Raw genomic sequence first — 22,519 nt, 5'->3', positions numbered from 1 at the left:
GCACACATAAACAACAGCACCGTGGCGATCAGCAGTTTATTTGATGGATTGTTTGTACTCTCTCCACACAAAGCCATTCGGCGGTGGCAGTAGAGTATCATCCGCACGCCAACGTAATGTAATGCACTCACACAGTGGCTAAACCACTCATTGTGCATGCGCCCTACGCGTCGCCCGCATTTACTTTATCTCCCATGCAACACAGTCTGCAATCCCATGCATTCGCGGAACACCGCTGCGCGGACCAAGCGCTTGCTTAACCTCCTGCTATCAACAAATCTTGTTCAAGGGGGGAACGGGAACAATAGGACCTAGTGCGAGCAGACGCTGCAAAACCCAGGCTCCAACTATATCCCTCGGAAAACGCTCTTGCACGCCTACTGACACACACAGGGAGCGTACCCAGACGCAAGCACTGCGTGTGAATTTGATTCGTGCGTCATTACATTCTTCAACCTATCGCCCTGTCACACCGAAAATAGGCAACTCAGACACATCTCTCCGCACGCACCAATAGGCGACCCCTCATGCTTGAGTGGTCTGCCCATGGCAAATTTGCAATCAGACGGCACTTCCTAGATGAAATGTTTCATCAAAGGTTGCCTGAGCGACATTTGTTTTCACATTGCAATCAACCAAATTACGAGCCAACCCCTCAGAACTGTTTATTTCAGCAATAAAATTATGCCCCGAAAGATGGTCATAAAATAGTATTTCATCGTCGGGAGCGCTCACAACAGAGATTGTGTCACTGTCCGCTCTATGTGAATTGTTCTGTGTCAGATTTGGTAAGCAGTTTTTCTTTTCCGCAGCGGCCAGCTGACCCTCGGAATTTGATGGTCATGTAAGTCATCCCACTGCTCAATTCAGCAAGCACCAGACACACTTTACAGGCCAGCCACATGCAGATCCAGTCAATCAAATTCATTGTTGCTGTTCTGACCTTATGGATGCAGCGCACACGGCCTGCGCCTTCCGACGCCAGTTGCGCCACAAATGAGAGGAAAGGTTTGTTCTACCGAGCTTGGACGCATGAACGCACACAAACCATCCACAATCGGATAGTAACAGCCAGCAGCTGAGCGTGGATTCAGACTATGAGCTCGGCCAATGATGCTTCAACAATTCTGCAAATAGACGATGTACACAACACTCAGCATATGACAATTATGGTCTCAGCATAGTTCTACCCTCGACATAGCCCTGGCAAAAGACCTAGGACGTCCGCAGACCGTCGTGATTGTAGAACTTATTTCATCCTCCGCGCGTCTAAATACACCTAGCATGCAAATGCATCTAGCAGCTAAACACGATTCCCAATGTCAGCGATTTTCGCGTCCACACCTACACTGTTCAGAACAGGTCTGTGGAAAATGCTTATCATCCTCCAGGCGACATCAATAAAAGTAGCAACACTTAATGCAGTTCGGAACGCTGGGCCAAGTCAGAAAAAGTCCTGAACTCAATCGCCATCTCCTTTCTAGCGTTAAGGATATTCGATGGGGAAAGAATGTTGTCATCATTGTGGGCCCTTCTGCGCAAGCGCACGGTGTGTTGGTGGATCGCACCGAGCTAAACACGCAGTTCTACACCATAAATAAAATTGATGGAAATCGCTCCATTTAACCCAAATTAGGAAGCGCTCAAGCCAAAACGCACGCAGCACGGCAACACCGAATCTAGCCTGCCACCATCGCCAAGAAAATTATATAAAGCACCGTAAAGAAATTTAGGTATGCACGGAACGTTCCAGAATCCAAGCTGTTTGCCTATCGAAGCATGCTTGCATTCAACTATGCAGCGTCCGTGCTATTCTTAGTCTCACCTATCTTACGACCTTCCACGGCACAAGGGAAGCTCGTGGAGGAGATACTGTAGGATTGAGAAAACGAAAGACACAGGAGCATTCGTGTTATGTGCAACTAACACATTGTGTCCTTTATCAGAATAGGAAATTCAAAGTTGATCTGCAAATAATCTAAAATACTAGCCGGCATCTGTAACGCTTCGTTGGACTAGCTGACGCGGTGTAAGTGGTATTAGGACGAAAAGTGTAGTTGAGTTTTGCTTCCTCGCAAACGAAATCCATAAACCGCGTTGGAAATGAAGAGTAACTGCCTATTAGTCGCAGCATGTAACGCACTGAGCCTCTGGGTGCTCCTTGCGCTATTGTTCACTATATTGAGCGAATGCCGATTACTCCTCCTCTGCCATCTTGTCCGCGACCATTTGGATCTGCAGGCAAAAGCAAACTGAGATGTTCGTTATTTTATAAACAAAACGCAAGGAAAATTCGGACTCTCACAAGGTATCGCCTGACGGATGTACCCGACATACTGACCTTCTTGAGGACTCTCTCCTTCCTCGTTTCCTTATCAAGCTTGACATTTCGTACATATTGTGACTTCGCTGTCTTGATCATAGCTCCCTGGCGAACCCTCTTGACTTCTCTAGCCTCCTTCTTGACTGGGTCTGGGTTGGCCCGGATCTTCTGGAAGGCTTCCTCGTACATCTTCTCTATGCTGTCAGGGTCGATTTTATTGCGAATATAGGCAGAAAACTGCGCCTGGTATCTCTCTGGATCTTCCTCCTTCAGTGTGCGCATATACTCAGCAACATGCAGACCGTAAATGCGTGCACGGTGAACTTCAGGGTTGTAGGAATCATCGGCGCCGTCCTCTCCCTTTGTGAAACCTGGGAAACGCTTGTTGCTGTGTGGAATATGAAGGCCTCCATCACAAGCACCCTTCATAGCACCAAAAACCCTATTGCCTGTGGGCGCACAAGGCCAAAAGAAAATTCGAGAAGCATTTCCGCAACTTTATCTCTAACCCATGTACCGCGAGCAAGAAAATTTCCCCCAAAGCCCAGACCTACCAACGGTTGTCGCGACAATTCCTACATCTAGGACGCATTTGAAGGGCCGGCGCTCCTCTGACACTTCCTCAATGTGGTACTCCTCACCACTGGGTTTTTCAAGGCCTTTAAATTCATCAGCCAAACCCTTCTGAGAGCGCAAGTCGATATACATGCAATCTAAAAGATGAAACGTCCGAGGGGAAGTCCTACGAGCTCTTGCCTCAGCTCCTGTTTCTAGTATCTACTCTTTCTAAAAACCTACCTGCTTCAAAAGCCTCCTGGCTAGGAGCAAGCCCGTGGCGTACGCCGCCGAGTAATTCGTCAACCCAACCTTAATTCCATAGCGAGTCAGTTCCTGGGAGTCTGCGCTGCATACAAGACGATCGCCTTGCAGGGTGGCATACATCACCTGGCAGAGGACGCGTGAGTTGGTAACACGCACAACAAAGCGGTACTTCGGCGCATTGTATTTGTTCTTATCCTGAAGAATCAAGCGCCTCCGCGCGGCATAGTCCGTCTTTCCCTCTGCAATGGCAAGCACGCAACACAACACCAATAGTACTTCGACAATGCCCCTTTCACTGTATGCAGTGCTATCGTCTCAGAAGACTGTTGGCGTAGACAGGTCGGCGCTTGTCTGGTGGCAGCTGACGACTCAGCTCTTGAAAACAAGCGTCGGTTTAAGTCGCCGGTTTAATGTGCCGAAAGACTTTCTGTCGCCCGCAGGACTAAGTGCACCAGAGCAGTACACTTATAAAGCCCCACGCACGCTGTGTCTATCGGGGAAACAATTCGGCGTGTGTAGCCGACAGCCTCCACGACAACCTTTATGTACGCACCGGCCACTCTTCTCGTGAAAAGATCCACGAAAGGAACACACCTGGGATTAACAGGATTGGAAACTCTGCAGTAGTATCGACTGCTCCGTCCCGGCAAAGCAAATTGGCAGTGATTCACGCATTACACAGAAGAACTAGCAAAAAAACAAAGCTCCGAGCACTCAGAGCACCAACGCGCACTATGCAAGCATCAAAATTTTACACTGATTCAGGAAGCACAAGCGCGTCGGTGCTCCCCACAAGGGAGCCGACATGGCGGGGCCGCCATCGAACAGGAGGTACCAAGAACGCGGAAAACGCGGGGGCCACACTCCCTGTTGTGCATGAAACATATAAATCTGATGCCTTAATGTTAGTTTAGGAGGTGTTGCTCAGGAAATGGGGGTCCCCCGCTCTCCACAAGATTCCAATGCAGCAGTTGCTCACCCCTGCGCCGGCGGTACTTGACCTGGAAGCGCTTGAAGTACGCTTTGTTTTTAATTGCTTTCACGAAAGCCATCTTTGCGTACCGAAGCGTCTAAACGGCAACAAAGTGCGCTGTGGGCAAGCATGCGGACCCTCACGCCGGCTGCGGTGAGGTACATCAACATGGAGGAGTGGCTGCCCCTCTGACGCGTCGTCCCAGCCAAGCCCCACACCGAGAAGCCCCGGAATACATTAGCAGTCTACGCGCCGAAAATCATACGACAAAAATTATCTCTTTCATAGGAAAAGAAAATTATCTCACTTCATGTTTTGCGAGAAGGTCCAGTACTGGTTGGAAAAAGGCCACTGCACAAACGCCTCATTTTATATTTGGGCCCATGCCGTTTCCGTTATTTTAATGAGCCATCGTTAAAGCCGCAGCACGTAGTCACAGCGTTATGCCCATCTCAACTTCAGTAATGCAGTCCAGCGCTGCGGATGCTGTCTACTTTATCCGTATCCCACGCGAACAAGCATGATGGTTATGTTGCGTGCACTGGATTTTCGCTACGCAGTGTGAAAGGCACTACTGTACCTAGAAATTTTCAGGAATACATTCAAACTGGCTCAGCAACTTTAGGCGTGCTAGAAAGCTGGCTGCCCAAGCTACTGTGTGGCATGCTACACACGTGACAAAAAAGGAGTGTCCGGCCCGAAACATCGCAAAGAATAACGCGAGGTCTTCATTATGGAACGAACTAATCCAGTACTTCTGTACTCAGAACAGCAAGTTTCCGAGGAAAATCGTCTTAATCCTTGCCTACTTTGTTTTGGTCTTGTGAGGGTTGATAAGCCTCAGTGTGACGAAGTACGGCGTACAGTACTATGGCCCATGGTGGCCCTGTTTCAACTGTAGGCTCTCAGTACCGCTAGCTACCAAAAATATCCAAAAATATTCCGTCGTGGCTTGAAAAGGTGCAGGACAAGCCATGATACATAAGCAGATACTCACCAGATTGTAAAGAATTAAGGTCGTGCTGACGAGCAACAGCAGCTGCGGCAGCAGCAGTTGTAGCAAAACAGCTGAGCAACACAACACACCCAAGTCGACAGCACACCAAAGAGATATTCACACTGCTAAAAACAGTTTTAGTGGGCTAATTCCAGCAGCAGCAGCAGCAAACAGCAACTCTAGCAGCAGCACCAAGTGCAGCAACAACAGCGACACACAGCCCAGCAATTTTCTACCTGGCAAACAGAGGCCACAAGGGGAAGAGTATGCACAGTGACGTGCACAACCAGACGGCATGATAGCACTGTCGCAGCCTCATGCTGATTGTGAGCGTGGTGAGCCTACTTGATTAGTAAAACGAAAAGAATAATGGCAGGGAATCACTTGGGAAATGGCCATACAGTCTGCCCCTGTGCGGGATTTTAATGCAATACCATATCAGTTGCGCACTTATCCGAGTTTGGAGGGTATTCTGCTGGCGTTTACTCCTCATCACCCGTTTCTGTACAGGAAGATTAAATCCAAAGGGGCTTCACCAACGCCAAAATTGTGCTATGCACCTTTGACTTCAGCAAGCTCCTTTTTCATTCTTTTAAAAAAGAAATCTCACACAGAACACGCTTTTAGTTTGAAGAAGCCATGCTGCCTCCCGGGCCATCAGGGGCTCATGTTGGAGCAGCGTCCTGGATGCAGCCTCAGCTTCTCGTCCAACAGGCATGCTTCCTAAAATCTAGTTTGCAATCAGGACGTTGAGGTCGAATAAATCGAAACACTGAGCGCAGGCACCTCTACACGCTTAACTCTCATTGGCGGCCGTATGCTGTTCTTACAAACATTGATTCAGTTGCCAGCTGCGCTCCACATAAGCAGAATTCCAAACAGCATTTTTATATAAAAAGCAAACGTAGTAAATTCATCATTCCCCAAGAGTAGCGGCAGTCTAAAGTACTCGTCAAACTTACTCAACTAATGAATATGTGTATGTCTCTATTAACCCTACATAAGGAAGTATATGTCTTGTTTCGAGTGTCCGAGTCCCGTCTTTACTAATAGAGTTGCAAGTATGAAAACACACAATGCCTTGGATTCCGAGCTACGGGATAAACCCTGTATGACGTTCAGCCGACCTTGTGGCGGATACTCCTCGCCCATTTCCTGGCGGGAAGAACTGTTGCATCTATGTCCGCTCCTTACATACTCAGAAACACCAATTACAGCGCGCTGTACAACGGGGTGAAGTCGCAAAGTAAGTGCCATCGAAGTATTCCTCTTCACAGAAATACCAAGCTCTATGCCCCTCGCCATAGTCCCTGCAGGAGATCCGATGAGCTGGATTTTGTTACTGACTTGATGAGGGACTACACAAAAATTCGCTGAAACGTTTCCGCGTGAGGAAAAGAGTAAATAGATACACGGCCAAGGCTCCGAGGAAAACGAGGTAGCTGCGTCTGTCCACCGATGCAAAACAGTAGGAAACTGCGTTCTTGCTGGAGGGTTGCTGCAGTCGAACGACCGCACCTCATGAGTGCGTAAAGCAGTATCTTCGCAAAAAAGGACTAAGTATACTTAAAACGATACTCTTCAGAATTGGTTGGGGGATAACTGCAACGAAGCTTGTCACCTTTTTCACGTGTTATGGCAGGGGCACGGCGTCGTGTCTTAGGGACTGACTAGCAACCAGAGCTGCGCCTAAATGGCAGCCTGCAGCATACCGTGTCAGCCGTCCCCTGCGAGTGAATCGTTTAGAGGCAACTTTTGTTCTAGCTTGCAGACAGCTCCTGTGTCAAGGTGCCTCTTTTTTTCCCAAGACATTAAGGGCGTTCTGCACGATTTAGAGTCAGCCCCGGAACCTTGCCACTTCATCCCGCCACTTAGTTATTAGCTGCAGGCTAGAAAAGATATCTCGTTTCTCTCCTGGCATTCCACGTCAGGCACGGCCAGATCGGCTCTTTTCTCTCTGAATAAAGAGAGTGTTCATCGAAGGCTGGGCTCGAGTGGGTTCGGGTGGCTGATCTGTTCGAAGCGGGCCGCCCACTGCCCTCCAACAAAATACTGCAGTGTAAACCTCAACAAAGCAGCAGAATCCCTCCTTACCAGCGCAGGCATCAATTCTGTTGTGTGTCAGACGAACAGAAATGAGGCTCCAACTCTGTGGGGAAGGGTTCTGCAAGAGGAAGGACCGCTTGCTACTTGAACCAAACGAAGCCTACATCGGCCCAGTCACTCTGCATACATTTTCCCGAGTTTTCACATTGCTACTTCAACAGCAGATGCTCGTGATCTACATTTCAGCGAGGAAACCTTGCTGCAGAACACGACCACACGGCCCCTCATTTGGGCGCGGTATTTGACGATCTTCCGGCTCGGATTGCAGCCAGTAGGCTCTCTAGGCAAGATCCTGCCCCTGGTGTCTTTATTTTTGTGAAACAAATGCATCTAATATGCAGTTATTCAGTATACAGCGTCCCTTAAGGACCAAGGGGACAAGGTCTCACAGCGATATAGACAGAATCATCCCGATTGCTACGTCACGCTAGGTGAGCTAGATGCTGTTCAGCTACTTCTATTGAACGTTATTTCTGTGACAAGTTGTTTGTTTCTCAGCGTGAGGAAGGCTAAATTGTTTTTTATCGTATATTCATGCATGCAAGCACATGCTCCAGCCCCGCCGGTTGGCTACACTCCATTGAATTGGTTTGCTACTCTGCTCCGTCGCTCGTAAACTTCTGCCGGATTCGTGAGACAAATAACGGAGGGTCTTTGTGATCCCTAGCTTTGAGACACCTCAATAAATCTGGGGCGTCATGGGCATGGCCCGAGCACAAGTCCCACCATTTCTTCTTGAGCACGCCTTCTGATGTTTCGCTAGGCCGTGTGAGCTTTCCGATCGCATCGATCGCGCCGCTCACTGTCTTCAACGCTCATTTTCGATTAGCTGCGTTGCTGCACACTTAGAGCCGAAACCTCCTGCGCGTGAGAAACGTCATGTCAATCGCCGCAACAGCAAAAACCTTTGGGGTCCTCGCGGGTAAGCGGGGAGCCCTGAAGCTTCATAGGGCCTGGAGCGTGTTGTGTCCCACTCAGGGTTTCCGCAGTGTTGATGCAGCAGCTGCGGCTGTCGTTGGCTCTTGTGCCCCTTCAAACGTACAGAGCAGCAGCTGCCGCAGCGCTCTCGAGAAGAGCAGCAGCAGTGGCAGTTGCAAGAGTAGCTCTTGCTATGGCGAGGGCGCAGAGCAGAGAGGAGGCAGCGCATTATTGTTGGCTGCCACAGGCTTGTCGTTGTGCATCCTTGGCTGGAGCAGCAGCAGCAGGAGCAGCAGCAAGGGGAGCAGAAGCAGCATTGCCCACTGCCTCTCTCCCGCTTCGTCGGGAGCGTCTCAGGTGTACGTGTGGGGCTCCAACATTGACGGGCAAGTTGGAATGGGTTCCGCTCTCTCAGTTTCTTTTCCCGTGCTGCTTTCTTCTCTCCCGCTGAGGCCTGAGGAAACAGTCGTGGCGCTTTCCGGAGGCCCCCGGCACTCCGCATGCATCACCTCGGAAGGGCGCGTCTTTTCGTGGGGAAGAGGAGCTGCAGGGGACTGCGGGGGCCTGGCTGCTGCAGATGGCCCCAGGGAGATTGTGCTGCCGCTGCAGCAGGGGGACAGGCCGGTGTCGGTGTCTTGCGGGAATGGCTTTTCGCTGGTAGTGACGGAGCTGGGGCACTTGTACACGTGGGGCAGCAACAGCCACGGCCAGTGCGGCCGCACATCCCAGGAAGCTGCAGCTGAGCAGCAGCAGGGGCGGCCGGGGGCCCCCCCGTACCGGCTGGAGGGCCTGGGGAGCCGGGACGTCTTCGGGGGCCGCTCGAGGGGGCCCCCCTGCCTGCCCCCCGGCCAAGTCGAGGGGCCCCTCGCTGCAGAGAAGGTCGTGGGGGCCGCCTGCGGGGACAGAGTCTGCGCCGCAGTGACTGCTGCAGGCGAAGTCTTCGTGTGGGGCGAGGCGAGGACTGGGGGGGCGCTGGGGGGCCGCGCTGGCGAGGGCCAGCGGCCATCTCACGAGCCCCGCCGTGTGGCGCTGCCCGCCGAGGCTGGGAGCCCCGCGCGGGCCACTGCGGTGGCCTGCGGGGAGAGCCACTGCGTGGCGCTGAGCGAGGGGGGCCTCGTGTACTCCTGGGGCAGCAACTGCTACGGCCAGCTGGGCCTCGGGGGGGCCCCCCGGACGGTGGAGGCCCCCCAGCTGGTCACCGCGCTGCGGGACCAGCGAGTCGTTGCCGTGGCTTGCGGCGCCCAGCACAGCCTTTGCCTCACCCAGGACGGCAGAGTCTTTGTCTGGGGATACGGCAAAGACGGCCAGTGCGCGGACTCTACTCACCTGGACATCCCTTTGCCCCGAAAAGTGGACTTCGCGGCCTCCCCCGAGAGCCCCCCTGTGGGGCCCTGCACGCGAATCAGCGGCGGCGAGGGCCACAGCCTCGCAGTGTGCGGGGGCGGCAGGCTCTTCGTGTGGGGCCGCGGGCGGGAGGGCCAGCTGGGGAGGGGGGGCCTCCTCGAGAGCCCCGCAGCCTCGCGAGACGTCCCCGTCGAGGTTTTCGTCGCTGAAGGCCAGAAGGTGGCCTTGGCCTCCTGCGGGGGCTGCCACACTATTGCAGCGACGCGGCCAGACAAGGCGTGACCAGTGGTCACACAACCTTCGCGCGGCCACACACCGAGACGGCGCTGCTGCTGCTGCTGCTGCTGCGGCCTCTGTGCACAGGGTGTCCGCTGCGTTCTCAGCAGAACGCACACAGACTGCCTCCAGCTTCGAACGTAAGAGGCAGGAGCATAGAAACGGGCTGTTTTTTTGCTAGAGACTCTGCTCGCCACCAAAGGGGGGCACCCCCATGAGCTTTCTATCCACAGGGGGCCCCCGCCTGAAGCGAGAGAGAGCAAAAGCCAGCGTTACTCACTACCCGGCACACTGCTTATTTTGTGTACGCTAGAAGGTATCTCACTGTAGTAAGCAGACCCTGCAGTGGGCATAGCATAGCGTAGTTGTGGTCACTGCAAGCTAGCTGCGCCCGCTTTATTAACAAGTGCGGCCATAAAACAAGGAAAGGGAGTGGAGTCAAAAAAAGGCAGCTATATATCTGCACTCGAAACAGCGGCTGCGAGTGAGGAGACTCTAGCGCGCCCCCCTGCATGCGGTCAGCAAGAAAAGCTAACAGGGGCAGCGCCTGCCTATAGGTTTTAAAAATTACTCCGCTATGAGACACCCTCGCATTCCTGACAGAACAAAAGATGGGCCAACCAAATGCCTGAGGGCAGTTCGTCTCAAAGACGGGTTTGGGGTGTCAAGGCACTCCCTGCGCTGTACATGCACCCCAGCCACATCGCTCCAGCCGCATATGTCGAAGGACGAGGCCGTGCTCTTCTTGCCAGAGCCCCGGACAGCAACAGAAACGCACCCCGGAGTGGAAGCAGCAGCAAACAACACTGCAGCTGCTGTTGCTGCAGTGGCTAGTGCCGGTGCTGCTCTCTCTGAAGCAGCAACAGCAGCACGAGCGGAGTTTGTGGCCTAAGGTCACCTATTGGACCTCCGGCTAAAGTTCCTCAAGGACTGAGGCGGGACCGCTCCCAGTCGAACCCAACAAGTCTTTTGCCATCAACTCTTCTGCATCAAAGCGCGCAATGCCTCGAACTCGAATACTGAGCCATTTCAGCATATCTCGCGTGCTTCTGTCCCCCGAATACAGCACAGGCTCTTTATCTCCCTTCCTGTAAAGGTAAAGGGTCGGGTACCCAGCAATAACCACCCCTTCGACTTCGTTTCGCGTGGCGTCAATGCGCGCAATGACCAGCCCAGACACCCCCGCGACTCGCTTGGCCAGTTCTTTGTACGCAGGCTCCATTTTCCGGCAGAACCCGCACCAAGGAGCGTAAAATTCGACAAGTACATTTGGCTCTTTCCGCACCTCAGTTGCAAATGTGGAAGCCACCAGGGTCCGAACCTTCCCCCGTGGCTCCGGCACCTCAGGGGGGGTCTCAGACCTGAAGTACGGAGAAAGCTGCTGCGAAAGCACTGCGGAAACAAAGGCCTGCAAGGCCTGCTCCACAGCCTCCTTGCCCTCCGCTGCTGTGGGCAATGGGGAAGCAGGCCGGAACTTCTTTGCAGGGTGTTGGGGCCCCTCTGTGTTGTGGCTCACCCGCATGACGCGCACTTGAGGCAGCGTCTCGTCTTCAACTCCCAAGAGGCCCATGAGCTGCTTTTCGAAGTTTTTGCTGTTTCCCGAGACAGCCGCAGCAAGAGAGGCCCGGTTCCTCTCGGCGACGGCGCGGAAGGCAGCCAGGAGAGGGTCCTTGGAGTCTGTCTTCTCGACTTCCTTCAGCGTGGCCTCGTGTTTGTTCGAGTCCAGCAGCAGCATAAGCTTGGGGCGGGGGTCGCTGAAAAAGCTGCTGCCAATGCTGTCCGAGTCGAAGACCGAAACCCCCGGGAAGAGCCACTGGCGTATGAAGGAGCGCAGCGCGTTCACTTCGTCTACAGGCCCTTTGTAAATGTGCACACCCACTTCGCCCTTGTGGGGAGTGAAGACCACCACGAAAGGAGGTTTCAGCTGCCGCGTGGTCTCAGTTTTCCCCCTCTCCTCCTCGGGCAGGCGAGGCAGCACGTGCGAGTCCACCAGGCGAGTCGCGAGCTCCGGATCTGTTGTGTCTGCGAACAAAACCTCCTCCCCAAAGGCCCTGGCGACGGCCTGGAAGCTCCCGCGGTTGTAGTGCGGGGGGAAAGCAGCAACCACCACCACTTGCCCGTCTTCGCCGCTGCGGCTGCTGTTCACAAGTTCGTCCAAGTGGGCTGGCGAGGCCACTTGCTTGTCGCGGTCCACCTTCAAGTCCACCCAGTGCACCATGTGCGTCCTGTAGCGCCTGCCTTCGTACAAATGGCCCACCCCCTCCACATATAGCCGGATCGTCGGGTACTCTCGGATGTACTCTTGGTTGCAAAGGTCTTCGTTGTCAGTGCAGTCGACCTTCGCGCCAACTACCGGGGGGGTGTGGTGCGACAGCAGTTTGGACACGGCGTCTAGCTCCGGCAGCGCAGAGCGAGACCAGTAGCACCACGGCGCGTAGAACATCACCAGCGCCAGGGGGTGCGCCGCGATGAAGCCGCTGAATGTTTCGCCGTTGAGAGCCACCACCCCGTCCTCCGCTGCAGCCTTCTCGTCCGTCGCAGCCGTTTCCTTCTGCTCCTCGCGGTACACACTCTGCTCGGATTGTGCGCCTTCTTCAGATCCGACGACGTTCACAATGCTGCAGCACGCGGCCAGGAAGAAGGCCGCTGCCAACAGCACCAACGGCGGCGCTGTCTTCGCTCGCCTGGCACCCGCGGGCCAAACGCCAGCTCTAGAGAACATCACCATTTCTTCAAAGGCAACGATGGAGACAAAGCAATATGGAAGGGAAGGTCAGACGCTGTACGCATCCGGGAGCCGCACCGACAGCGCCAGGGCCCCTCGGGCGGCGCAACACGCCTGTATTTTGGCTGGATTGGGAGCTCTCAAGTAAAGATATTAAAAAAGGAAAAATAGCAGCCAATAGTATGAAAGTTGACGGGAAAACGCAGACGGGATGCGGCGGCCAAGAGAACGAAGAGAGGAAAGCAGCCGCCGCTGAAACACCCTGAAGCCTGCGCATGAAACAAATCAGCCAAGATGATTAACGCGTGTTGCTTCCCATCTAAACATCTAAATTATACACCAGCAAACGCCAAAAACACAACTCCGACAGCAGTGTTTGGCCCGCGCCAACAACTAGGCAAGAGTCGTAGCTGGATAACACGACACCTGCAGCCCACACGCGAGCCACACATGCAAAGGAAGCCTGATTCCAGAAAACTCTGTTTATTTATGGAGTTTTCCACTCCAGGACACGGTGCAACGACTTACACTTCATTGACGGATTGCGACAAACACAACAATACTTCAGCGGACGCTGTACCCCCGATGCGTCTCCGCTACTCAGAAGCTCTAGTGGCCATAAGGCAGCCCTCGACACTGCAGGCTCCTGCCCCAGCTTACCTGATAACGGCATTTCGCAGTTTAGCTGCAGATTTGCATTTCCTTACCTCTGGGCTTCAAGCTGTTGATAGTTGCAAATTCAAATTCCAGTGCTAATGTTACGTCTAGCAAAAGAGCAGGTTCGACGGCATTTGCGGATCGAGCACGGGGTCCTTTTCCGCCACGTGGACTTCGGCGCTAGCGCTGAACTGCGCGTCAAGTCTTCTTCATCGTGCATTTTTATGCATGGTGATGAAGACTGGACTTGAACAGTTTCTGCTCTCAGACAGAGCATGACACTTGTAAAAAGCACTAGTTTCGAACCCTGAAGTACTGACGTAAAGCTTGGTGCAATGCTTGCGTAGACTGATGGGTACGCAGAAGGTTACAGACGTCAGCATCCACGTGGCAGTGTGCTCCCTGCTGGAGCTGAAGAAGCCCCAACTTCGATACTTTGGAAGCAACAGGAATTGCAGCTCGTAATAACGAGGTTTTCTCAAGGTAGCCTTCGAGACGAGGCACTGAGTAAGTCTGAAGAAGCAAACAAAGGGCCATTACATGAAAACTTTCTTAAACGCTCAAGAGAGCACCAACAAAACTCGCAAACTATGCACTCTTCGCAAACCAGAACTGAGATATCATGTTAACTGTCTCTTTACTAAGCACTCACCTCTCATCCTGGTAGATACTGCAGCAGAATTGGCGTCGAGTCACAGGTTTTACGTCAAAAAGAGAAAAGCTTACAAAATTGTCAAGTTAAGCTGCCCATGGCGCTCGCTAGGGGCTGCAAGCTTGCGCGGAAGTGATTTGTGGGCACTCACAGCAAGACTGTGATTGCTCCTTTCTTTTCTTGTCCCCCTTCACTTAATGCTACGCAGCACGTGCAGACAGCGAAGCTCCGGGTAGCATTTTGTTCATCTCTAGGCTGCAGTAAATACTGATACTGGCGCATTGTGCTACACTACGGACTTCGTGGCCGAAAGTCCTTGACTTGAAATGCTATTATGACTGAGCGCTGAGTTGCGCTAGCCCCTTCACAGACAAACTAAGATGTTTGCCGCCGTCCGAGACGGTCCACAACCACGAGGTACTTCCGACACACTTCGTTTCATGCGATTCGAAAGTAAGACAAAAGCAGTTACAGAGAAAGATCTTACAATTGCGCCTTTAAAAAGAAACCCTCAACGACTCAGTAAGGCAGAAAGGGAACAGCAGCCATTAATTGCAAAATGGGAAGGCATGTGCTGCTTTTTTCCCACTGCCAGAGCTAGCCATCGGTAGCGGTAGCGTAGCCTAACTGATGTCGGAGGTGGCAGCTCCGACGGAGGTGGCAGCTCATGTAGTGCTCGAGCACGGTATTAGTCAGCAGCAGTTCAGAGAGAGAGGAAAAGAAATTCACCGCGGTGCTATAAAGCCAGGTAAGTGTAGTTCCCATGAGATAAAGGAAAAAGATTATCAGCGTAGGAAGTGCAGTTTTGCTTCTAGTGCCATCCTAACCACCCCAACGTCGACTGTGTGGGCACGATTATTATTGTGCAGGTAAGTCAATGCGATTTTGGCCAGAGGCGTTGGCCTCGGTATCACTGGGGAAATGTCTACCCAAGAAAAGGCCACCTGCATTTCTCAGCCACAAAGTCAACTCTTACTTGCGAAGGGTCGTATTCAATACTGCGGAATTTACCCTTGATGCACCGATACTTGATTTAGTTGCTGTCGCTGCCGTTGCTCAGATTTTAAGTGGCACCTGCGTATCCTTGCAGCAGAAAATCTAGCAGCGCCAGAGAAGAATCTGAATTATCTGCATGTGCAACACCCGAGGGTGATTAAGGGTCCTTCTTTAAGAGTTGGATGGAGCGGTAGAGGCAAGCTAAGAAAGCTGTGGAGTTCAAGAACAGATGGAACAATAAGCACAACCACAGAAGGAATATTCACGAAATTCCACTCCTTTGCAGCCAACTACGGCATTCAACGGCGGTAGCGAGCGGAGGTGCGTCGCCTGCGGTTTCGTTGCTTTCTTCTAGACGTTGATCTTTCCCCTGCAGAAGCTTGTAAATATGACTGAGTCTGCTGTTGTTCTTGTTGATCCCTCAAGCCCTGAGAAGCGCCGCTTACGACGGCCTCCGTTTCTGCAGCCGGAGAGCTATCTTCAAAAAGCAAGGGAGGCCTGCCGTTGGCCTCTACTGGACCTGCCACGCGGGTCCTTGCCTGCTGCTGCTGTGCCACCGGAACACCCCGAACAACGAGGCACGGCAAGGACGCCAGATTTAGGCTGTCTTGAGAGGAGACGCCGGAGCTGTCTGCGTCATATGGCCTTTCATCGCAAGGGTTGGCGCAGCCGGTGCAGTTTGCAGCGCACGGAGTGTCTATTGAACTCTCAGAGTCGAGCCAGATCCAAGTAGCTTTCTTTTTCCTCCCCTCTTCAGCACTCCACAGAGCAACGGAGGATGGTGTGGACGGGCGCTGGGCAGCAGGACGCGCTGTTTGTGCAGCTAAAGGAGCGTCTGTGATCATTTTGCGAGATGTCTTCTGATAGAACATGTCCCAGAAAGCTTCGGGACTCATAGCGCTTTGAGGCGCCGCAGAAGACGGGCGACGATCCTGTCCCGCTGTTGCAGCAGCAGCTGCTGCTGTTGCTGCCGGTACGCTTGCTGCTGCAGGCTGGAACTGACGAACCACCGCAGCATCCAGCGGGGCCTGTAGACAAGAAACCTCCTTAGAGGCAACGGCGTCGAACCCAACAACGTCTGGCCGTCTGCTTCCGGGAAGAGGAGATGTGCTACGAAGGACAGCCTTGAAACAACAAGGAGCTGGGCTTAGCTGCGGCTGCAGTAGCAGCTCCTGCTGCTGTTGTTGCTGCTGCTGCTGCTGTTGTTGCTGCTGCTGCTGCTGTTGCTGCTGTTGCTGCTGCAACTCTTGCTGCTCTTGTCGAGCGTGCTGCGCCTTGGCCGGTGCAGCGGCAGCAGGTGCTCCCTCAGCTGCCCCTTGAGGAGCGTCGGCAGGGAATTTTCTGTTTTTGGCGGCTTTTGCACCTGCCTTTGACATAGGAAGAGGCAGAGGGGCATTGTTAAGAGGGCCATTGTCCCTGGAGCTGCCGCTGCTCTCTGTCACCCACTCTGTGGAATCGCTGCTTCCTGTGCAGCTGCTGCTGCTGCCTCTGCTTCCCCAGGCTCTTAACCTAAATTTTTGCCTCGCCACAGCTCCACCCTCCCGAGTGGCACCTGCAGTGATCCGCGGCCCCCTTTTGTTGAAAGTTTGAGCCTCTGGCCTTGCAGCTGGCTGTGCTGGAGGAGCTCTTGCGCCATCTCCTGTTCTGGATGGAGTGGCTGCTGCCTCTGAGCCTTTGCAGATCCCCTGAGAGCTGCAGGGAACTCTGGCGCCTGAGTCGTCCTGCAGGGACAGCTTGCCGAAAAGCAGCGACAAGTGGAGGGCTTGGCTGTCAGCAGAGCCCTCTGGAAGATCACTGAGAGATCCTATTCTCTCGAGAAGGCTTAAGTGGAGGTTTTCGCTCTTCCGCTCCTGCTCAGCTAGCTGCTGCCGAATGGACAGGGGGGTTCTGCTGTCGCTTCCGCCTCTTGCTGCTGCTGCTGCAGCGCTCGCCTGCTGCTTCCCGCGAGATGCTTTTTCTGCAGAGCTGCTCTTCTGCGGAGAGTCAGCCTCAAGGGAAAGCTTCTCGAGCAGCGACAGGTGCAGCGCCTCGCTTTCTTCGCCGCTGCTCAGCCTCTCCAGAAGACTGAGGTGGAGAGCCCCACTTAAGTCTCTGTCCCGTTGCAAAAGAGCCTCTTTGATGTCCTTTGGCTCTGTAGAAGCCAGCCGCTGCAGCAGATCGATCCGCTGCAGCGCCACGGGCGGCAGCGCCTGCGGCACCTGTTGAGGCTGCGGCTGCTGCGGCCGCTGCGGCTGCTGTGGCTGCTGCTGCGGCGCTCCCGCAGGGCTACGCGGCTGCTCTTCCTGCTGCCGCTGCTGCTGCTGCTGCAGCTCGGCTGTTCTGACTTCTACACGCAAGTCAATTGAAATGAGGCGCAGCAGCTCCTGAATGAACCTTTCGAAATCGCAGGAGCCGCCAGAAGAGCTCGACAGCTCCTCCACAACCTGCAGTGTACGAAACCCCGTAAACCCCAGCACAGAAACAAACCCTAAGCCCAAAACAATTCCTTCAAAAGCCTTTTTTTAGGGGCGCTTGTAGAGAAGATAAAAGTATGGCCAGGAAACTTTCTTAAGGCGGAATGTTTCAGCCCAAGTTGAAGACCACTGGACATTTCAGGACTCAAGACTGGGCCACTCCTCCTGACCGGCTGCGCTGCTGGGCGTGGAGCGCTCGGCGGAGGTTCGATTACGGGCATTTCAAGCAGCGCGTCAGTGGCGTTTGCTGCAGGCAAGCGAAGCAGCAGACAGGCAAATCACCAGCAGAGGCACTGCACTCAAAAGGGAAGTTTATGAGGAGGAATCGCAAGAAAAGATCTTTTTTTAAAGTGATTTGGCTTGCTTCTTTGGCTGCCATTGCTGTGCTACGGGTATTAGGAAATGGCTACGCACCCGCAGCTGTGGCGAGAGCGACGGCTTCTTCGAAGTTTTTGTAAGCCATTCTTTCGAGCTCTAGGAGAGCACTAATGGCCCTTTCCCTCAGGTACTGGGGGTAGTTGGCTTCCCCCGGCGTCGTCTGAGAAGTTGTAAAACAATTTTTAAAGTCTTTTCCACTGGAATCCGAGAGAAAGAAACGTGCAGCAGCAAAAGAAGCGGCCAGGCAGACGCGCGGCAAACAATAGTTAGCCTAGCGATGCATGTGGCTGCAGAAGCCCACCTCGCTCTCAGGCATGTTGCATTTCCCTGCAGATGGGCTGCTGCCATCTCTGGGCAAGGGCTCTGAAGGCCCCCCCTCTCCAACAGCAGCCTCCACAAGCTCTTCTCTAGGGGGCTGCTGCTGCGCGGGGCCCCTGCTGCTGAGGCCGCTGTTGTTCTTCCTGTTGCGGCGAGCCATGTTACTTACTGGGTGCAGGAAAAGAAGCGCCAGGCCAGGGCTGCTTTGAGTGTTCTGGGGAAAGATCGTCTAACGAACCAGTCGCTGCTGTTCTTCTCCTGTCAAGCCAAAACCACCCAAATATGATTAAAGTTCCCAAAAATCACTGGGGTGGAGATACAGGACAGACACAGACACACTGAAGGCAAAAGCCGGGAACTGGACCGGCAAATGGGCAATACGATGCAACAGTTGAAACCTCGAAGTTCCTTGCAGTGCGGCCACCAGAAGAAGACGATTAGGGCAAAACCGTAGCAGAAGAGGAAGTCAACGAGGAAAGAAACAGCTCGAACAGACCAATCGCAAACAGAATTATGAAATGCTCCGCTTTCCGCACTCTTGGCAGGTGGTATAGTAGAACGGAGGGCTTTAAATTTTAGTTTAGCACTGAACGTGAGACTAGGCAAAGGTGGTTAAGGGATACTGAAGCGCGAATTATGCCTCCAGATAGCCTTAAGAAGGTAAAAGACTTAAAACAAATTAGAAGTGCCCTTGTAGGCACAGTAAGGAGCAGTAGGAGAACAAATGCTCAAATGCCTTAGAGCGCCGTAAGGCGCCCCCGCGGAGCACGGCGCCGACCCAGCAGAAGCAACTATGCAAAATGCACTTTCTACGCTTGTAATAAGAAGAACAGGAGAAGAAATTAGAAGTTATTTAAAAAGAAATATAAAACTGTGCAGTGAAACTACAGCTTTCCGCACGGGTAGTGAAGGTGCCGGCAGTGCGGCGACCGGGAGCCGCGGGGGGAGGGCAGACTCGGCTTGAGGCTAAAGTCCCAAGGGCTTGACTGTTTCTTTGTTGTTATTTATTTCCAGTCTGTTTTACATGAAAAATTTGACTAAAGGCGTGCAAGCTGAGCTGCGGAGACGCATGAGTTGCTACCTCAGTGAGTGACTGGCCCAGAATGGGCCAGAGTGACTTCCTGTGAGGTCACTACAGGGTCACCCGGTACAGCCCGCTGTGGACCACAATAATAACAAACGCACAGAAATAAAATAATTAGTAAATTTAATTAGGTTTATATTAGCGCACTAACATTAGCGAGCTGCCTTCAGTCCCCGGTGTCCGTCGCCATGACGAGCGCCAACGTCTTGTTCAACTCTTGAGCGAACCAGTCACCCCCGCACCATCAGAAATAATTAGTTCTGGGAAACGTATTTGAAATTTTAAAATTTAGCAACAGACTTCTTTGGACAAAGTGGTTATTTATTTTCTGCTACATTGTTGCGACACTTCTAACCTCCCCAAAGAGCGAGCAGAGGAGCAGCCACTTGCTCTTGCTGACTGCTTGCCCTCAGGATAAGCCGCAGCAAACAGCCAGAACAACATGAATAGCTGCATGTGGGAATGACACACTTTATCTTCAATTTTGTCATCAAGACAACAACTAAACAAAAACGAGTTCGGCTGGTCCCGCTCATCCCCCCATATAGCACATTCCACACCCTACTGGCACTGAAAAAGAAACAAACTGTGCAAGTGCCCTGGTGTTCAGGGTTTCTCTAGACGGCTAATCCTAAGCAGCCCCTGCAGGCCCTGTGGCTGCTGTTTGCTGCAGCAGCTGCTGCTGCTGAGGGGCCGCAGTTGTTAGAAATAATTGCACTAAACAAGCCAGATTGCGTGCGTTTAAGGGGGGCCTCACACATAGGAAAGGGGACAGCACTTTGGCAATAAGAGGCAGCAGTGTGGGTCATGTGCAGGAAGTCACATTGGCTTGGCGCAGCAGCTAAAGGCGCAGCAAGGGAAGAAAACCCAGTAGCAAATGAAGTCACAGCAAAGCCCCCACTCCCCCCGCTCAGTGCGGGGCTTAAGGAACAAAAAATGTGAAAAGAGTCCAACAGATTGCATGCACCAAGCAGCAAAAAGCTGCAGCAAAGTGCTCCCGGGGAACCCCCAGGCCAACAGCGCCGCCTGCTTGAAGTGCTGAGGGCCTTATGTATGCTTGATGATGAGAAGAACAAGCTGAAAAAGGAAACCCCCCGCAGCAGCAAGTGCAGCCTTAAGTCTTTTGCCAGATTGGGCGAGGAAGCAAAGACAGCAGCAGCAGAAGCAGCAGGAGAGTACTACGTGCGGGAAGCAAATGTGCGGGCTTGCAGCCAAAGGGGGTCTGCTGCAGCGAGCTGGCGCGGTGTACAGACACCCGGGAATGCGCTGCAGCTGCAGCCGCTGCGCCTGCAACTCACAAGAAAAAAGATTGTCAGCGAAAGAGAGTAAATGCACTTTGCTGCGAAGCCGCTTCGCCGGCTCTGCTCAGCTTTTTGGATCTCCCGAGTTGCTTCTGAAGACTGGTGCGCCACTTGCTCCAAGTTGTAGTCAATTCGGTCCAGCAGAGTGCCCTGGACTCAGACGCAGCAGCAGCGCAGCAACAGAGTGAAGCCACAGCAGCAGCCGCAGCAGCAGCACGCAACGCCGCAGCTAGCTGGCGGCTAGCTGGCGGTTAGCTGGTGGTTAGATGGTGGCTAGCTGGTGGCTAGCTAGCTAAGGAGCCCTCAAAAGACTAGTCTGCTTTGCAAAAGAAACAAACATCTTTATTTCCATAACTTTCAGCAGCAGCCACGAAAGAAACAAAGACATTAGTCATTAGCTGCTTCAGCAGCAGACAGCGCAGCCACAGGAGCGCAACTGTACGTACACCGCAGCTGCGCCTGCGGCCGCTTCGGCACACAGCAGCAAACACTCACTTGTTCAATGACAAGAGTTGCTGTGTCTTTGAAAAGCTGGTGAAGCTCTGTGACAGACTGCGCCACTTTGGCAATTTCCTGCAGCAAAAGTGGCGCACAGAAGCAGCAGCAGGGTCCCTCACAGCTGCAGCATGAAGAACAGACTCCGCGGAGGCGCCGTGAGACAAAAAGGAAAAGACGACTGACTCTAAGACAGTTTCTTTTGCGAAAAATCCACTCTTGTTGAAACCACTAGACCATCAAACACTCAGAGTTTTATTTGCTTTTTGAACTCCCGCAGGCAACAGTACACAAGTGCAGCAGCAGAAGACAGCAGCAGAAAGCAGCAGCAGAAAGCAGCAGCAGAAAGCAGCAGCAGAGAACAGCAGCAGAAAGCAGGAGAAAAAAGCAGCAGAAAGCAGCAGCACAGGGCAGCAGCAGAAAGCAGCAGCAACAGAAAGCAGCAGTAGAAGAAAGCAGCAGCAGCAGCAGAAAGCAGCAGCAGCAGCACGCACCTCCCTCCGGACGTCTACGTCGCACTCGAGGACTTCCAGCTCGGCCATCATGTCGTCGCTAAGTCCCTGCGGAGCCCAGCAGCAGACAGCAAGCACTTAGGCAACAGCAGCAGCAGCGAGGCAGCAGCAACAGCAGCAGCAGCGAAGCAGCAGCAGGCCCCGCTGCAGCCAGCGGCAGAAGGTGAAAGTTTCGAAAAAGCTGCTTCCGGGTGCATGCGCAGCAGCAGCAAGTTCCCGTGGGAAACTGCAAATGTGGAAAAAGAAAAAGCAAAATGAGGAAAAGCAGAAAAGAGAAAAATGAAAAAGCAAAAAAGCAAAAAGCTGCAAATGCTGCAGCAGAACTGACTCGCTGCATCGACAAAGATGCTGCTGTTGACTCCTGAGCATCAGGAAGCAAATCATCTCCCTGAGACCTTCGTCGAATTTCTGCACACAAAACCCTAAACCCTCACACAAACCCTCAACTCAAAACCCCTTTGCTGCGCCCAGCCCCGCAGCAACTCTACCAGCCTCCATCCAGCAGCCACTCTTTTCAGCTGCTCCATTCCCAGCTGCACTAGCTAGTGGGGGCCCCCTGGGGGCCCCCCAGGGGGCCCCCTGGGGGCCCCCTTGAGGGCCTCCCCTGGGGAACCCGGGGGAACCCTCTGGGGCCCCCTTGACGGCCCCACTGGGAGCCCCCTTGGGGGTACTGCGGGGACCCCGTGGGGGCCCCCATGGGGGCCCCCGTAGGAATCCCCGTGGGGGCCCCCGTAGAGGCCCCCGTGGGGGCCCCCGCAGGGGCCCCTGTGGGGGCCCCCGTAGGGGCCCCCTTGGGGGCTGTGGGCCTGTGGGGCTTGCCTTCCAAGTAAGCTTTTTGCTGCTGCCGGAAGGCCTGGCTGAGGCCCTGCAGCTGCGCTGCAACAGCTTTTTGTGCATTTTGCTGCATCAGAGAATCTGTTGCTGAGCCCTGGAAGGGGCCCCGGGGGCCCAGCTGCTGCAGCTTGGCTTCGCAGCGGTGAAAGAGCTGCAGCAGCAGCACAAAAACGCATTTGCTGAAGGCACTGCAGCAGCAGCCAGCAGCAGCAGCTGGGGGCCCCCTAGCAGCTGGCTGGGAAATGCTGAAGCAGCCAAACTGCAGCAAAGCTGCAGCCAAAGGCCCCACCCACAGGCACACAGGGCAAGCGGGGCGAGGCCCGCGCAGTGCAGCAGCAGCAGCAGCAGCAGCAGC

General features: G+C 53.7%; 5 protein-coding genes across 5 annotated transcripts in view; 1 reads left to right on the top strand and 4 right to left on the bottom strand.

Annotated features, from left to right (window-relative positions):
* Positions 1-2,196: 2,196 nt before the first annotated feature.
* On the bottom strand, positions 2,197-4,197 carry ETH_00022955 (60S ribosomal protein L5; the record flags this gene model as incomplete). Its single annotated transcript, XM_013372614.1, has 5 exons — positions 2,197-2,235; positions 2,342-2,772; positions 2,878-3,007; positions 3,122-3,384; positions 4,125-4,197. The coding sequence occupies 5 exons, from the start codon at positions 4,195-4,197 to the stop codon at positions 2,197-2,199; spliced, it is 936 nt and encodes a 311-aa protein (XP_013228068.1).
* Positions 4,198-8,100: 3,903 nt separating this feature from the next.
* On the top strand, positions 8,101-9,765 carry ETH_00022950 (regulator of chromosome condensation domain-containing protein, putative; the record flags this gene model as incomplete). Its single annotated transcript, XM_013372613.1, has 1 exon — positions 8,101-9,765. One exon carries the CDS (start codon positions 8,101-8,103, stop codon positions 9,763-9,765), a length of 1,665 nt encoding a protein of 554 aa, XP_013228067.1.
* Positions 9,766-10,672: 907 nt separating this feature from the next.
* On the bottom strand, positions 10,673-12,487 carry ETH_00022945 (thioredoxin, putative; the record flags this gene model as incomplete). Its single annotated transcript, XM_013372612.1, has 1 exon — positions 10,673-12,487. The coding sequence occupies one exon, from the start codon at positions 12,485-12,487 to the stop codon at positions 10,673-10,675; it is 1,815 nt and encodes a 604-aa protein (XP_013228066.1).
* A 2,601-nt stretch (positions 12,488-15,088) lies between these two features.
* On the bottom strand, positions 15,089-18,098 carry ETH_00022940 (uncharacterized protein; the record flags this gene model as incomplete). The annotated part of the gene is made up of 4 exons (XM_013372611.1): positions 15,089-17,212; positions 17,413-17,489; positions 17,657-17,780; positions 17,922-18,098. The coding sequence occupies 4 exons, from the start codon at positions 18,096-18,098 to the stop codon at positions 15,089-15,091; spliced, it is 2,502 nt and encodes an 833-aa protein (XP_013228065.1).
* A 1,971-nt stretch (positions 18,099-20,069) lies between these two features.
* The window catches only part of ETH_00022935 (syntaxin, putative), a gene marked incomplete at both ends in the record, with an annotated part of 3,184 nt that continues 734 nt past the window's right edge, over positions 20,070-22,519 (bottom strand). Inside the window, 6 exons of the mRNA XM_013372610.1 lie at positions 20,070-20,099; positions 20,321-20,473; positions 20,819-20,896; positions 21,313-21,378; positions 21,659-21,738; positions 21,944-22,315. Coding sequence (XP_013228064.1) covers positions 20,070-20,099; positions 20,321-20,473; positions 20,819-20,896; positions 21,313-21,378; positions 21,659-21,738; positions 21,944-22,315 — 779 coding nt within the window. The remainder of the gene's footprint in view (positions 20,100-20,320; positions 20,474-20,818; positions 20,897-21,312; positions 21,379-21,658; positions 21,739-21,943; positions 22,316-22,519) is intronic.

This window comes from Eimeria tenella, genomic scaffold (genome assembly GCF_000499545.2).
Source record: "Eimeria tenella Houghton genomic scaffold, Eth_scaff100, whole genome shotgun sequence".
NCBI classification, from domain to species: domain Eukaryota; phylum Apicomplexa; class Conoidasida; order Eucoccidiorida; family Eimeriidae; genus Eimeria; species Eimeria tenella.
The sequence above is the reverse complement of the archived record's forward strand: the minus strand, read 5'-3'. Positions and strand labels throughout refer to the sequence as shown.